Genomic DNA, 15,852 nt, shown 5'->3' on the forward strand with positions numbered 1-15,852 from the left:
CTGTTTTCCCAGGCTGTTAGCAGGGAGCTGGATCAGAAGTGGAGCAGCCAGGACTCAAACCCTTATGAGATGCCGCCGTCACTTTATTTGCTGAACCACAACGTGGGTCCCACAAAATGTTTCTTGAACTGTGGTTTTCTGCTTGTTACTTGATTCTGAAATCCACTCAATGCTTCAAATTTAACAAGATACTACAGTAAGAGAGAAAATACCAGAGTGCCTCAGAGGCAGAAGAGTTAAATATTTTTTGTGTTAAACTTTTGTTTCTGTGTGACTTTAATTATGCACTGAGCTATGTGAAAACTGTGGTCTGACTTTATGAATTGTGTTCAGAAAACTGCTGATGAAATTATACTGAGTATCTTACTATGAATTTGTCAATAAGTTCATTCAGAAAAACATACCTGTACTTTCATAGTGTACATAGCACCTTGTTCGAGCTGGTGCTAACACACCATAAATAAAAAACCAGGAGTCCCAGTCACTCCATCCTCACCATCAAGATGTTCTTGAATGATTGTCCAAAATAGCTGCCAGCAGTTTTGCTCCCAGGAGTGTAGGCACAGTACACCAAACTATGGAAACTCAGTGCGGGAGACTGAGAGGGGTCAATGTTGTAGAAGCCAAAGAATTCCATCGTCACAAAAATCCTCCAAGCATCCTCATGTGTCATCTGGAATCAGGACACTATAGTTTTCCCAGTGTTTCTTTTTCTTCTAAGCTGAATCAAGTTTGTGCCACGAATTTTTTAAAAAGTAGAAATAATGAAAACATTATATATATATATATATGTTAATATATTCCCACTGTTATAATATTTGCCATTGTTCACTTGCAAAGCTTTGTGTCTTCTAAAAAAAAATCTGCTCCACAGTGTATATTTAATTAATCAAATCCTTAGAAATTACCCTGCTGTAAGGAAGCCTTCTTGAAAGAATTGGAAAACAGAGTAAATCCCTCTATTTTGTCTTAAAATCCAAGTCATTGTGTTAATTGCACCAAGTCCTTTGCTTTCCATAGACATGTGTGATTTTTAAAATACCCAGTTTTCCTGCTGTCATGATACTCCTTCCTCATCATTTTCAAATTTCCTTAACTGCTTCAGAGTATAGGGGTCATCTGTTGATTTATTTCTTAGAATGTTTTGGACAGTGCTATACACAAAACAATTCTTTAAAAAATACATGTAATGATCTTTCTATTTGAAAGAAAGCAATCACCATTCTCCCTCAATATTATATATTTCATTTCCCCAAAATGACATCGTTATTTTTCTAAGCAAGATTTTATGTTCTGCCTATGATCATAAGGGAGAGTTTTCTTCTAGATATTTGCACCAATAGGAACAGTAGAAATGAATAGTCTGTCTTTCCCCTTTCTGCTCCCTCATGGAAGGCCAAAATAGCAATGCCTTTGAGTGTCTCTCCCCAGGAGCTTTTTCCATTCCTTTCTGTGAAAGTCTAGAGAAACAAGTATCCTTGTAATGATTTGGCTGCCTGGATAGTCTCTGTGAGTGGCTTCCATGTCCTTCTCCTTCACAAAGACAGATCCCATTATGCTGCACAGATGGAAGCAGGCTCTTCTGGTGGGATTCCCAATACTCCTTGGCACAGTGGAGGGGCCGGCAACCCTGTGTCCATGGTTGGTCCTGTGCTTTTACTTGCTGTAGGCCTTGGGTATTCCATGAAGCCACTAACCTGCCTCTGCTACCCACCCCTGACTAACCTGCCTGTGCTACCCACGCCTGTCCACATTATTTTCCCTCTTTCTTTTCTTTTTTTTTTTTAGTAGATATAAATTTTCAAAGTACAGTTAATGGATTGCAGTGGCTCCCCCCCATAATTTCCCTCCCACTCACACCCCTCCCATCTCCCACTCCCTCTCCCATTCCATTCACATCAAGATTCATTTTCAATTATCTTTATATACAGAAGATCAATTCAGTATATATTAAGTAAAGATTTCATCAGTTTGCACCCACACAGAAACACAAAGTGTAAAATACTGTTTCAGAATTAGTTATAGCATTATTTTCCCTCTTTCGCCCTCACTTCTGTAACCCACCTTCTGTTTCCAGCTCTCTCCTAAGTTCCTGAGGCTCTATGCCAGTGACCTAGCATGACATCGAGCCTTTCCAAATCCTTTCTCTCTCATCAGACTCCTCCTCTTCTGCCTTATGATTTAGTCTTGAAAAATAAATCTGGGATAATGTGCTAATGGGTCCATATGGTGTCCTGTATCACATTTGCATTTTTATATGTCTTTCTGGAGAGAGAATATTGATAGAATTTTTGGTAACTGGACAATATACAAGCTGACTTCTAAAAGTTTGTGGGAAATGGAATTAGAAGATAAGTTTATTTTGGTGCAAAACATTTTGAAGTTCATGCATTGTTATTTCATAATATGTATTTCCCATGAACGTTTTGAAATCTTGTAGATAAAAGTTTTGATCAGGAATGTGTTTCTAATCTCTAAGTTATTTTTCTTTTTTTCCATGGATTCTACAAGTATTTCACTTGAACATTAAATAATCTTACGTAGATGAATTCTTGTTCATCTCATACTTAGGTCCTGGATTCCTGTATCTTTATAAAGCAATAGTTTGTTCTCCTTACATTTGGAGTGAGGAAAATAAACCATGTTCATTTACATAGTAAACGATTTGGGTTTTAAAGAAATAAGCAACTGATTTTACTTAATCCTTTCACTAAAGTATAGTACTGAGTATTTATGCAATGCTTATTATAAATCAGACACTGGTTTATTTTATTCAATACAGCAGCCCTAAGAAGTAGGTCATGTTATTATGCCCATGTTATAGATAAGGAAACTAAAAGCATGCAGATCAATAGATTGATATATCTAGGAGTGTGGAAGTTAGTTTTTGACATAGGAAATTTGTCAAATGATTGTGCTGAAAGCCATCAAGTCACTTAAAGATGGGAACACACATTATCTTTCCTTGGCTTGCAGATGCATACCAGCTTTCGAAACAAGCACTTACCCAAAGGATTCTGACTGTATAGGAGAAAGTGATATAGAATACCAATTTTTTATTTTTGTTGGCTGCCTATATACTTTGTTTTTCATTCTCAAGGCCAAATGAATCTATTTTAGTCACAGTCCATTTTATTTTGAAGGTTATTTAATTCCACAAATTCTTAATTCCACTGTGAAGCTTCAGACACCAAGGACAGGAAGAATAAGGAGAAATGTTGGCCCCCAAGAACACTTAAGCAGATGCAAAGAGAGAGGCAGATAATTAGAACATGTTGTGCTCTGTAAAGACCTCTCCTTCTTTTGTCTTGCAACAGGTACCATTTCTGTCAACACACTGCGCACGCCCTACACTGCTCCTGGGGAGAGTGAGATTCTGGACCTTGATGATGAACTATACTTGGGGGGCTTGCCAGAGAATAAGGCTGGCCTTGTCTTCCCCACTGAGGTGTGGACTGCTCTGCTCAACTATGGCTACGTGGGCTGCATCAGAGATTTGTTCATTGATGGCCAGAGCAAAGATATCCGGCAAATGGCTGAAGTTCAGAGCACTGCTGGAGTGAAGCCCTCCTGCTCAAGGGAAACAGCAAAACCGTGCCTTAGCAACCCCTGCAAAAACAATGGCATGTGCAGGGATGGGTGGAACAGATATGTCTGTGATTGTTCCGGAACAGGCTATCTTGGCAGGTCCTGCGAAAGAGGTAGGATTCCAAAATCCAAGGGGCCACCTCCCCAAGATGAAAAGCATATTAAATGTTGACCTTGAACCTGAACTGAACATTGAAATATAATGTGTACTCTGCTGAAGTAAACTCTGCAAGCTTAGCAGCCATACCTGGCATGGATTACTGATGATCCCATACTGATTTCCATAGGGCCTGATTGTGGGACAACACAGCTCTCTACATATATTGCAAAATAGAAATTTAGGTCTCTGTTATCTTCCAGGATATGAGCTTAGCATGTATACTGTCACTTTTGACCAATTTTTAAGTTCAGGACACTAGCCAGTTTAAAAAAAAAGCATGCATTAGACATATCTGTGACCTCCAGTGCTAATATCTATGCCAAGACATAGCATTTGAGGCCAGCTAAGCCGTAAGTTGCAACTTCCCTGACACTATTGGGTGAGACTTAAGCTAGCCTGCTCATTTCACTTCAGTCAGCTTACTCAAGAAGAAATATCCTCTCAGAAAAGTAAGCTGACTTTAAATCATCTAAGTTGTCACAGCATTTTCAGAAATGTACCATAATTTCAAAGGTACTTGCCTTTGGCTAAGGTCTAACTGATCACTGAAGATTCATTTACCTATTTGATATTAAGGCTTAGCAGTAACTATTAAGGATCTGAACAGGTGTCTTTTCCTCTTTTTCTCCCCTATTAGAAGGAGAAGAATAAGGGTTAAAAGGAAGACCTGAGTGTGAGAGCTGTCACAGCTGATCTGCACACTAGGCTAACAGAAGAAATAGCAGGACAAATAGTTCCAAGCTTGTCCCTCCATCAACCCAGTGTTTCACATAAATGCTTTAGTCACTGCACCCATGGTCACTTATTTTCTACAATGGAACTGAAAATCAATATGAAAAATAATTCATGAGCTATTACATTGTCTTTGCATTATTAGCACATATTACCTGGTTTCTTTTTTTCAGTCATGCATGTTTAGTTGTTTGTTACTTCTTCATTCCCGAAATAGTTTAATTCACTTAATCTGAAACATCCTAAACAATATGGGGTTATTGTATAAAACCAAAAATTGAAATGTGATTATGGTTCAAAACAGGAATATGCATTGGCTTTTACGTCTATAATTAACATTAATATGTGATAATATATTGATAGCATAACATGTTATTCAATTACCTCCCCAAATGTTATTGCTATTCTGTGGCATACAGTTAGCTCAACAGATAGGTCAATATTTTATCACATCGATATATACTCATTCTCCTTCTGATCACACCTAATTGCAGTTCCTATGACTTGTCATTAGAGTTTAGCCTTTTCTGTAGTTTGGTTTGTGTGGCACATATTCATTACAAACTTCTTCTTTTGATTTTTCTTCCTAATTACAGTTTCCTTAGTTTGGTTTTGGAAATTAACAAAGGGATGGAAAAGTGTTAATACTTGCAAAGTACAATGCATTTGAGCTTAATAGGAGATTAGCAAATCTGCATGATTTAAGATTTTGTTTTAATTTTAATCTCTCATGGAGCCGCCAGTTATTCTGATGCTCCCTGATGAAGCGATGGTGGAAAAGGGCATAACTCAACTGTCACTTGAAATACAAAAGCATTCAGTTAAATATGCATGGTGTACCACCCTGTGGCAATATTCTGCTACTGCATATGGCAAAAGCAAAAATAGAAATTGTAGCACTTTCTGAGCCAGAATGAGGGAAGGGGAATATTTATACTTTGTAATAATTAGAAGAGGGGTGGCAAACATGCAGATTTGTAAATGAGAATTTAATAGCAAACTTCATCCCTGGGATTCAGTATACATTTTTGTCTGACAGGTGGCTGAAAATTTCTGCAGATTTCTTTATCTCTTGGTTGGATCAGTATTGAGGAGAAAAATGGTCATTTTTTAAAATATGGTTCATGTTTCTGGACTAGGCTAGACTTTGCTCTTCAGGATTAACTTCCCTACTCATATTTTGGCACCTCTTGAGAGCAGAGAAGATGTGGGATGATTGTCATACTTGATATCACAAAACTTGGCTTCTGTCCAGTTCCCAGCTATGTCCTAGTTCAGTTGACAAGATCATGCCCAAACCTCTTAGTTTCCAATCCAGAAGAAAATAGTTTGCAGATTTTCCTCCATGTACATCAGCTGTTGATCATGTAAGAATTAAGTCTTGACATATTTTTAAAAGTTGCACTTGAAAAGTTTTTTATTATTGAGCAAAAATTGATCATTTATGAAGATAATTATGCAAAGTAATTAAAAACTGTGCTCAAATCCTGGACACTGCAGCATGAGAAATGATGCTGCAATTATGGGGAATTTTCATCCTACTTTAAAAAAGCACAGGGTTTGTAAGAACGAACAGAACACGTGCTATTAGAAACTAGAAAGATAGTATTTTATTTTATGGGTTTCGATCATATCAGGAATAGTAACATAAAAATAATTCCTAATTAATACAAATTAAATTTAGAACCTACCCTTCTGCTTTATCTTTTATAAAACTGAGAATGTGTGGAGACTTGATCATGTAGAAATTATTCTTAGTTATGTGTAAAATAAGAGCATTGGCATAATCAGAAGTCTACTTTATACTTGTTTGTTAGAACAGATGGAGGGACAGATGTCAGAGCAATATAATTTGGCTTGCTGTCTGATTTTCATCGTTGATCGCAATATGTGACTGCCTTTCGGCAAAACTGAGCACAGGTGTACACTTTAGACCTGCGACAAGGAATAATGCAGTAAAGCAAATTTATCAAACTTAATGACAAGGAAGAAGGAGATATAGAAGACAAAGTTGAAACTGTTTTTGTACCCGCCCTGCTATCCCAACTAAGAAGAATTTGGAATTAGCCCATTTTAAGACTCATTTATGTTCTAACAGATAAAATAATTTTACTAACGTTAAAGGGTACAGCAAAATACCTTAACCTTCAAAATGTCAGAATGCTGTCTGCCAACTTTTTGGCAACTCTGGACTACAACTTTGTGCATTTTCCATTTCTTGTCTGATTAAACATTAACTCTAATTATGAACAATCATTTAGGCTTTCAGTTTTCATTTATCAGCAAGTTATTTTCACATTAAGAATGGTATAAAATGGCAGTCAGGGGCACTCAAGGTTTATTACTTTACTGTGTTATTTTATTCCTGCAGCCTTTTGGAGAAGGATCAAGGCCAATGATTCTAATTATTTCTCCACTCGGGATTGCATTTCATACTATATTGATGACCCATTTCCAGCCATCTATATTTCTAAAAGCATGTGCCTTTCTTAGTTTTCAGTCAAATTTAGCTACTTTTAATAAGAGTATAAGATTATTTTAAAAATATTATTGAATAGTAGAGACTTGCTGTACAGAGTAAAATAGAAAGAGGAAACTAACTTTTTCATTACCTTATCTTTGTGGTAACAACATCATTGAACAATTGCAAATGGTTTTCCAACTTTTATCCAGATATTTATTGCTTTACAACTGTGGACTATATTTGGCTATCAGTTGGGTAAAGGAAAAGTGAAAATCAGATTTATTTTAAAAATTACACAAGAAACAGTTTTCTAGAGCTTATTGCCAATTCATAATCATATTTTAATTAGTTCTTGAGCAACTAATATTTAGATATGCAGTAACTTCTGTATTTGCAATATAGCTTACATATAGGAAACTTTTATCTAAATGGAAAAATATGTGATATGATTAGAACAACTGAATTTTAAGAAAATACTATATTTTTTCAGTGCTTAGTCAATGCCTAGTCATAGGGTCTCTATTTTGATAGACTTGTTTTCCACTTTGCCTTTTTCTATCAAATTGTGTCTTTCGAAGTAAGATTTATTAGATACTTAGTTCACATATATTACCAAAATTAGATTGTACTTATACTAGGCAGAATACATAATTTCTTCAGTGAGCATTTATGTCAGCTTGGCATACAAACAGAAATAAGCTCTTTTATATAACTTCATTATCAAGTAAAATCATTAATCCAATAAATATTTATGCAGCCTCAACTGTACATTGTTTAGTGGGCACTCAATGTTGGTAAATCAATGAACATGAGAGACTGGCCATTGGCCTCAAGACACTTATATTCTAAAGGCAAACACAGACAGTACTATACAAACAAATGAGAAATGCTAAGTTTCAAAAAATGAACTGGTTAGTAAATACAGAATAATTAGAGAAGAGAGAAGACCTTTTTTTTTTTTTTTTAAGCTTTACTTATTTATCTGATAGGCAGAGTAATAGAAAGTTCTTCTATCCTATGATTCACTCCCCAAATGGCTGCAATAGCCAGGGCTGGACCAGGCTGAAGTGAGGATCCAGGAACTTTATCCAGGTCTCCCACGTGGGTGGCAGAAACTCAAGTACTTGAGCCATCCTATGGCTCTTCCCAGACACACTACCAAGAAGCTGTATCAGAAGTGGAATGGCCAGGAACTGGAACTAGCTCTCTGATATGGAATGAGGAGGATCCCAGTGGCGACCCACCATGCCACAACGTCCACCTGAGCAGGGCTGTCTGAAACATGAGCAGTGATCTGACGTGGAAGGAATTAGCCACTTAAAGATCTGGTGTGAGAACTTTGGAGACAGAGCAGAGTCCACAAGTGCAAACATTCTAAGGATCTGATGACGTTTTGTGGCTGGGACTTATTAAATGATGGGGGAGGGGATAAAGTTGATGCCAGCGAGATGACTAGGATCAAGGTCACACTGAGCCTTACAGGTCAATGTAAAAGGAGGGCCAATTTTCTAATTGCATGAGCAAATTATTGAGGAGGAGTGTTCTCTAAGCCTGACAATAATTGGATAAAATTTACTTTTGTAAAAGTTTGGCTTGGCTATTTTGTGTAGGGAGAAAGAGTAGAAGTAATGATGCCACTGAGGTAGCTCTTATTATCTAGTGAGAGATGGGAGTAGAGTCTGAGTTCCTTTAGTGGTATAAGTGAGAAGCATTTGTTTCAGGAAACAGTTTGGAATTAGAGCCTGCAAGACTTGCACACTTGCAAATAGATTGAACCTGACGGAGAGAGTAACAGAGAACTCAGAAAGGTCTGGGTCCGAGCAATGGGGCTATATTATTTATTGAGGTGGAGAAGAATAGAGCAAGAAGCATGTTTTGAGTTTGTTCATTTTGGGGGAAAAAGAGTTAAGAATTTAATAGGGTTCTGTTGTATTACAATTAGAAATTTCAAATAGGCAATAGATGCTAGCACTCAGGAGAGGTCAGACTATTGAAAAATATTCAGGGGAATGAGCACATGAGTTGACCTAGCTCCCTTAAGTGAAGATGCGGATGGAGAGGAGGAGGCCAAGGAGGGAGATCTGGAGGGTTTGATGCCTAGAGGTTCTGGATGCACATTCAGACTCATCAAACAACACGTGATGCTGGCAGTCTATGAGAAAATCCTTGACTTTCCTGGCTTTCTGAACAATAATGCTTGCAAAACCAGAGCTCCATAATGTGGCCTGGGTAATGAGCACAGTTGTCTCAGTGAAATTAATTGCTGTGCCATGTAAATAGCCAAGATAATGAGAATTTCCTAGTTTATTTTATTTTCAGGTAGTTTTCCTTTTATTAAATGGCATTCTGAGTTACTGGAACCAATGAGAAAGCAAAATGACTCACACTTGTTTTGAAATGTTCCACCACCATATGGTGTTTAACACTAAGGAATGCTGATTATTTCTTAGAACAGTTAGTTTGTCATCAACCCTTTTTGCTGATTACTTCTTTATGTGTTTAATACAGTATTCAGCAACTCCCCTACGAATGCAACCTACTTTATCTTTGGAATACACTGCCGTGAAAGTTCCTCAGGGCCAACCCTATCCTTATTCAGTTTAATCAGGGTTATCTTGGGGTAGCTTTTTTGTTACTGATGCAAGAAAGAATTCAAGAACAAGACACAGGTAAAGGTAAGCACAGAAAAAGGGTTTAAGTGCATCAAAAGTCAAAGTGTATACGCAAGAGAGTGCTGGCACGCTCAAGAACGAGCTACATTCAAGGAGGTTCAGGCCCATTCTTTTAAATGATCTGGAAGCATAGGGGTGTATCTGGAGCAGGATTTAATTATTCACAAGGGTCAAGTTTGAGGTGGTGTTGAAGTGCTGCCCATTTCCTTGCCCTTATTAGAAAATCTGAGAAGTGTCAGGGCATCAGATACATGATGGGAGTAGGAGTGTCTGCCATATTATAATGCCATTAGAATCAGCTAAGGGTCGTCAGAGGGACACAGTTGGCAGCCATGTTAGTTGTTTTTGCCTGGCAGTAGTTCTGAGTGTTTTTCCCAGAAGCTGTGGTTTTCTGCTGCATGGAAAAGAGGCGGGGTTTGGGCAGTACAGGCAAGGCTACAGGGAGGGCCAGGCGAGGTCACTTCCTCCATGCAAGCTGCATCCTTAGCTACGTCAAAGGCAGATAGCTACTGATTCTTTAGTTATACCTCAATATTTTTAGAACACCAATGGTATTCTTACCAATAGTGTTTTAAGTTACTCCTTACCTGTAAATGAACCTTAAACTGAAGTTCTAGTTTGTGCTTTATAAAAAATTGTGTTACACATACTGGCTTAAAAGCACCATTTATTACTTGACAATACACTGCATCATTTTTTATGTTCTTTTTATGATATCACTTTTGAGAAAACATTGGCTTAATTCCTGTATTTCAGACATACTTATTTTTTAAAACCCACTTTGAGCAGAGATGATGCAAAAATGAGAACTTTTCTACGCAGCATGGGTTTTGGGGGTAGGCCAAGTCCTTGCAGATCTACTTGCACCTTCCCATTTTGCAAATGAAGAATTTGGAGTGAAGGCAAGATTGGCTAATTTCACAGTTAATCAGTGGCCTCATGTACATAAACATTTATTAAGTGATTGTAGGTGTTTCCAGCCAGGCTCACAGTGTGGCTAATACACAAGAACATGGTCTCTGCTCTTGAGAAGGAAGACACAGGTATGCATACTTACGTGCCAATGTGATGAATGCAATAAATAGAAAGGACCATAGGAATAAAAACGAAAACGCTGCCATCTCTGTTTCTGAGCATTAGCAAATATTTCAGAGTTCTCTTTACTGTGACTTCTTTCTACCTGAAAGGAAAAAATAATTGCGCATTTCTGAAGAAGATGAGCTGATCTTGTAGTCTTGCGTTCTATTGAGAAGGCTTTCCTGGATCACTTGTATTTTCTTCAAAGCATAAATGCTGTAAGCTGATCAAGAACTGATACTCATTTCCCATCCGCAGAGGCCACGGTCTTGAGCTATGATGGGAGTATGTTCATGAAAATCCAGCTCCCAGTGGTGATGCACACGGAGGCTGAGGATGTGTCCTTACGCTTCCGATCTCAGCGTGCCTACGGCATTCTGATGGCGACCACTTCAAGGGACTCGGCGGACACTCTTCGCCTGGAGCTAGATGCGGGCCGTGTGAAACTGACGGTCAATCTAGGTAACAACTGCCTTCCCCCACTGAACTAACACTTACCACTTCGTGTTCAGTTTTGCCTGCAAACATTTATCAAGTAGCCTGTTTGCCATGGAAAGTTTAAACACTCAATGGTCTTACTTCCATCAAGTAAATTTCTTTAGTTTGTTTGGGACATCTTTTTATTGTTTTCATTCTGTTTCATGTAACTTACTGTTTTGTGATTCCTACCACTGAAGGGTCTTAAAAGGGAAGCCACATATATCAATGAGGCTAACTGAAAATATAAATTATTAAGCTTGGTGAGATCTAATTCCCAGCTGCTATATTGGCTAACAGTTTGATTTGTCGTGGATGATATATTTGCAGATAAAAAAAATCTGTATACTTTCACTTAAATTATATATACACAAAATATTCAATTTATGCTTTGTTCTCTAGTTCATCATTTCTTCTTTCTCTCCTCCATGGGCTTCTCCTTTGAATAGCCACCTTTGTGGTACCCCATCCTTTCTGTTTTGAAGTACTGTGTGGTGATATTTTGCTATCAAACAGCAATCACGACCCTTCAATGCCCAAAGTCTGCGGCCCTAAGCAAACAGCCATGTGAACACAAGAGACACAGACTCTTCTACAGAAAGATAATGCTTTCCTGCTTAACTGTAGCCATAGGGGTTACTACAGTAAAACCTCACCAACCCAGATGAATTAGGGGCTGAGGGAAGCTAGGCTGAATGAAGAAGTCCGAACTGTAGATTTTATAACATTTAAACAGTTTTAAATGTTTTCAAGAACATACAAACTCACAAATTAATAGTTGAAAAATTTTCTCAAGAAAGGGCTTATTAGTTTGATTTTAATAAATGGATAGGAATTGTCCATAATTATGAGTACATTTTTTCATGCAAATTGGGCCATCAACTTACAGTGAAGTTCCTGGAATCAATTTTCTTCCTGAACTTGGATTTTCAGAATCTTTTTTTAAAATTTTTCTTGGGAGATATTTGTTCATACTGAATCAAGAATGAATATTCTGCCCAAAAAATTTGAATGTTCCTATTAACTCCAAATAAGGGGAGTAAAATTAAATGAGGTTTTACTGTATTTCTTTAAAGTATTAAATGCACATAGACATGATTAAATAAAGAGAGGAGAATGAAAATTGAAACTCCAGAGACTTAGAAAAACAGTAGTAAAATGTGCTTAGGTAAGGCATTTGTGGAAACCCTACCTATATTTTCAAATTGTTCTGGGCAGAATGGTAGCTAATAAAATATAAAACTAATCCATTGGTAGCTATTGCATTTAATTATATTCCATTAACATTAGTGAAATTAAATTAAATGATAGTTTTTCTTTCCTATAATACCAATAGAATACACAGCACTCATTTACTGTTCTGTTAGAGTTCCCTCTAGTGACAACAATAGGTTACTACAATGGAAAAAAAATCACCTTATTGTAGCAAAGGGGCTGCTAGGGAAAGTGGAAATACTTTCAGGAATTTAACAGCAAAGCATTCTGTAGAAAGAGCTGTGTAGGTGCTGGTCCTTGGCTGTTTGCAACCACTTTTCTGATGCGGTTGACGACACATGACAAACTCAGCTATATGGAAACAGAATCTAGGTTTATATTTTTCATGCTCCCCAAAGGCATAAACTACTCAAACCAAAACCAACAAATACCTATCTAAATGTGAAATAAACACAAAACATCCCATGTAGTCTTTGAAAATAACTATTGTTACCACAGTCTGTCTTATCCCCACCAGACATTGTATTCTTTTAGCATCTGATTTCATATGAAGCAAGTATCAGAAAGGGAAAATCAATAGCAGTGTTAATCATAACACTTATTCCATAGAGATAACACTGTTAGCTCCGAAGAGAGGCCTAGGCTTGAGTGCTTTGAAGAATACCTACTTCTTAGTCACCAGAGTGTCTCTAAAGGAGACATCCAGTCATTTCTTTCCTCCTCCAATTAGTACAAGGTACCGAATCCAGCCATCATCTGGCTGTTTCCTTTTTGTGCCCAAGAAAATACAATTAAAAAGACTAAAGAAATCAACCAAACAAGCAAAAAAAAAAAAAAAAAAAAAAAAAAAAAAAAAACATTAGGATGAGATGAGAATAATTTTAACTTGCTCTCCACTCCACCACCGTGATTCTGAAGGATTCGATTGGCCTTTGTGGGATATTAGATTTTGAAGGTCCAAGATGTCTGATCCTAGCTGAGCTTGCACTGTACCCCATTGTGACGGAGCACTTTTTAATTTTGCTGAAAACAATGACATGTTCTTTCACAGATGGGGAGAAAGTTGCACCCAGTCTAAGTCAAGCATCTTTGACAGTTAGCAACTCTTTATGTCACTTAGATTTGTCACCATGTAGCTTTGTTTGAATTGGCCATTTTCTTAAACCTTCTATTATTGTTTCCAATGGTGAAGTTTTATGAAAATAAATCTGGGTTCTAGAAGTATGTCAAAAATAAGGATATGGAGTGGCCATCTTTGCATGTGTCTGTCCCCGGAAGGGTGGACTGTGATTTTATTGGATGTCTGCAGCTATTACTTTGAAGGATAAATTTTCATTTTTCATCTATTCTTCCCCATCTAGATTGTATCAGGATTAACTGTAATTCCAGTAAGTGCCTATTCAAAATTCTTAAAATGTTATTCCTCCATTATGATGCAAGCTAGTCAAGAGAGAGAGAGCAAGAGAAATGTGTTTATAAAATCATGACCTCACTTTTAAAGTATACCAGTCCATCATCTGGGTTGTAAAAATTCATTTTGAAATCTATAGAGCTGAAGAGTTTCCCACTGTAATTCCTAAGTAAGAAAAGATGTGGCATTTGTAACAAAGGTGCAAACATCTCTGTAGGCCTTCAGATGTGGCAGGTGGCATTTGTATTTTGCCAGACCTTGAACTCCATTATTTCTCTTCATAAACAAAAGTGAGAAAATAGTGTGAATCACACTTCCTTCCATTTTTATTGACTAATTCAAAAATATATGTGTGCAGATTTAATTTCTCTGAATTTCAGAATTACTATTAAATCTTTCCAAACTCAGCCAAAGTGTTATATAGAAAAATGTGTTTTTTCAAGTTATGTATTCATAGAAAATCATGTTTAAACTCTCCTTTGATTATTAATACCATTTATATGATGAATTTTTACATCCTAATTATATATCTGCAAAAAATACAACCAAAACCCTTAAATCTGTGATATGCATGCAAAATGAGGACTCAGAAAAGATGCATGGACTGAGTTTTGTTTGAATTCGAACTGGAGATCGGGAAGCAGATAAGGACTGTGATTTTATTTTGAGATGTAGCATGATGTGAAGAACATGTTTATTTTATTTCTTTACCTCAATGTTTAGATTTTCTTTTCCAGGTTTTGCTGATCACATAAAGAAATCTCTAATGATCACAAGATCATTAGCTATTTGAGTTGAAATGTTCTAACAAATTTCTAATATGTCATTGTCATAGTCCATAAAATTTTTTTCTATACTCTTCAAAGAATGATGATTGTGAGTTGATGGACTCTGCCTTCCAAACCACTGGTTATATTTCCAAATGACTACAAGTCATCCTCTGAGGCACAAAGGAAATGATTTTAAACTTTCAAGAACAAGACAGCTTTATAATAAAACATGTACTATCTTGAACACTGACTGTACTTCTTAAAACTCACATTTGAATTAATGTATTTTAATTTTTAAGATTTATTTATTTATCTGAAAGGCAGAGTTAGAGAGGGAGAGGCAGAGGAGAGATAGAAATTTCATTTTTTTTAAAGTGGCATAAAAGTAAGTCTGTCTAATCATAGCAATAAAAAGGTAACTGAATCATGAGTACTAAAAATTTAATTAGTATACCATAACCAACATACAAAGCAGTAACAAAAAATCCTCTCAAAAATAATTTCTTGAAGAGAATCTCTCAAAGGTCTTGTTCAAGAGGAATTTTTTAAGTATACACTCTCTCCTTGCCCAACTGTATTTCTTCTATATGTTCTAGAAAGGAGTACATATGCTGTAGATCTAATACCATGGTCATGCTGGCTTTTAGCTCGGGGACATACATGCAGGCACAATGGCAGCTCACAGAATACTCTGCCAAAGCGGGATTTGTGCCTCAGTGCAACGACAGCATTACTTGATCCTCTTGACTCTTGGAAAATCCATGTGGGAGAAAATATTCCTTTGTAGTCCCCTACTACATATTCTTTTGATTTTATTTATATTAAGCATGTGATGAAGTATGGATTTTTAAAATGTTGAAAATGTATCTATGTAAACTCTAACAATCTTTGGGATCTAACCAAATTGTAATTCTGTGTTTCCTTGCTGGTAACAATGACTTTTTAAAAATACATGTTGATAGTATAATTAACCTTGTTAGATCTGTTTCTTCATTTGGCTTATATAATGGGATTCTGATATTAAGGATAGTCTTTTTCCCCCTCTGGATAGTGCATGCAAGGATACCTTGGAGGACAAAGGTTGTTCATGGTTAGTGAAATGTTTCAGGAGTATTGTCATATTTAAATTACTTGAAATACATGAATAATCGTGAGCTTTCAGTGCACACCTTGGACAGGACTGCAAATGCCTTAACTGGACAGCAGTCCCTGGAAAGAGCATGCTGTGACCAGGTAACGTTTGCATTTCCTTTTGCCTTTATTTTATTTGGGAAATAGTGAGCAGA

General features: G+C 36.8%; 1 protein-coding gene across 25 annotated transcripts in view; it reads left to right on the plus strand.

Annotated features, from left to right (window-relative positions):
- The window catches only part of NRXN1 (neurexin 1), a 1,235,416-nt gene that overhangs the window by 564,816 nt on the left and 654,748 nt on the right, over window positions 1-15,852 (plus strand). For 14 of the 25 annotated variants that reach the window (XM_089327664.1, XM_051842899.3, XM_089327669.1 and 11 more), the window contains 3 exons: window positions 3,318-3,701; window positions 10,952-11,155; window positions 13,747-13,773. In XM_089327664.1, the coding sequence (XP_089183790.1) occupies window positions 3,318-3,701; window positions 10,952-11,155; window positions 13,747-13,773 (615 nt within the window). The remainder of the gene's footprint in view (window positions 1-3,317; window positions 3,702-10,951; window positions 11,156-13,746; window positions 13,774-15,852) is intronic. The other 11 variants (XM_089327671.1, XM_089327667.1, XM_089327672.1 and 8 more) reach the window with 1 other exon arrangement.

This window comes from Oryctolagus cuniculus, chromosome 2 (genome assembly GCF_051225735.1).
Source record: "Oryctolagus cuniculus isolate XC-2025 breed Fujian yellow rabbit chromosome 2, ASM5122573v1, whole genome shotgun sequence".
NCBI lineage: Eukaryota > Metazoa > Chordata > Mammalia > Lagomorpha > Leporidae > Oryctolagus > Oryctolagus cuniculus.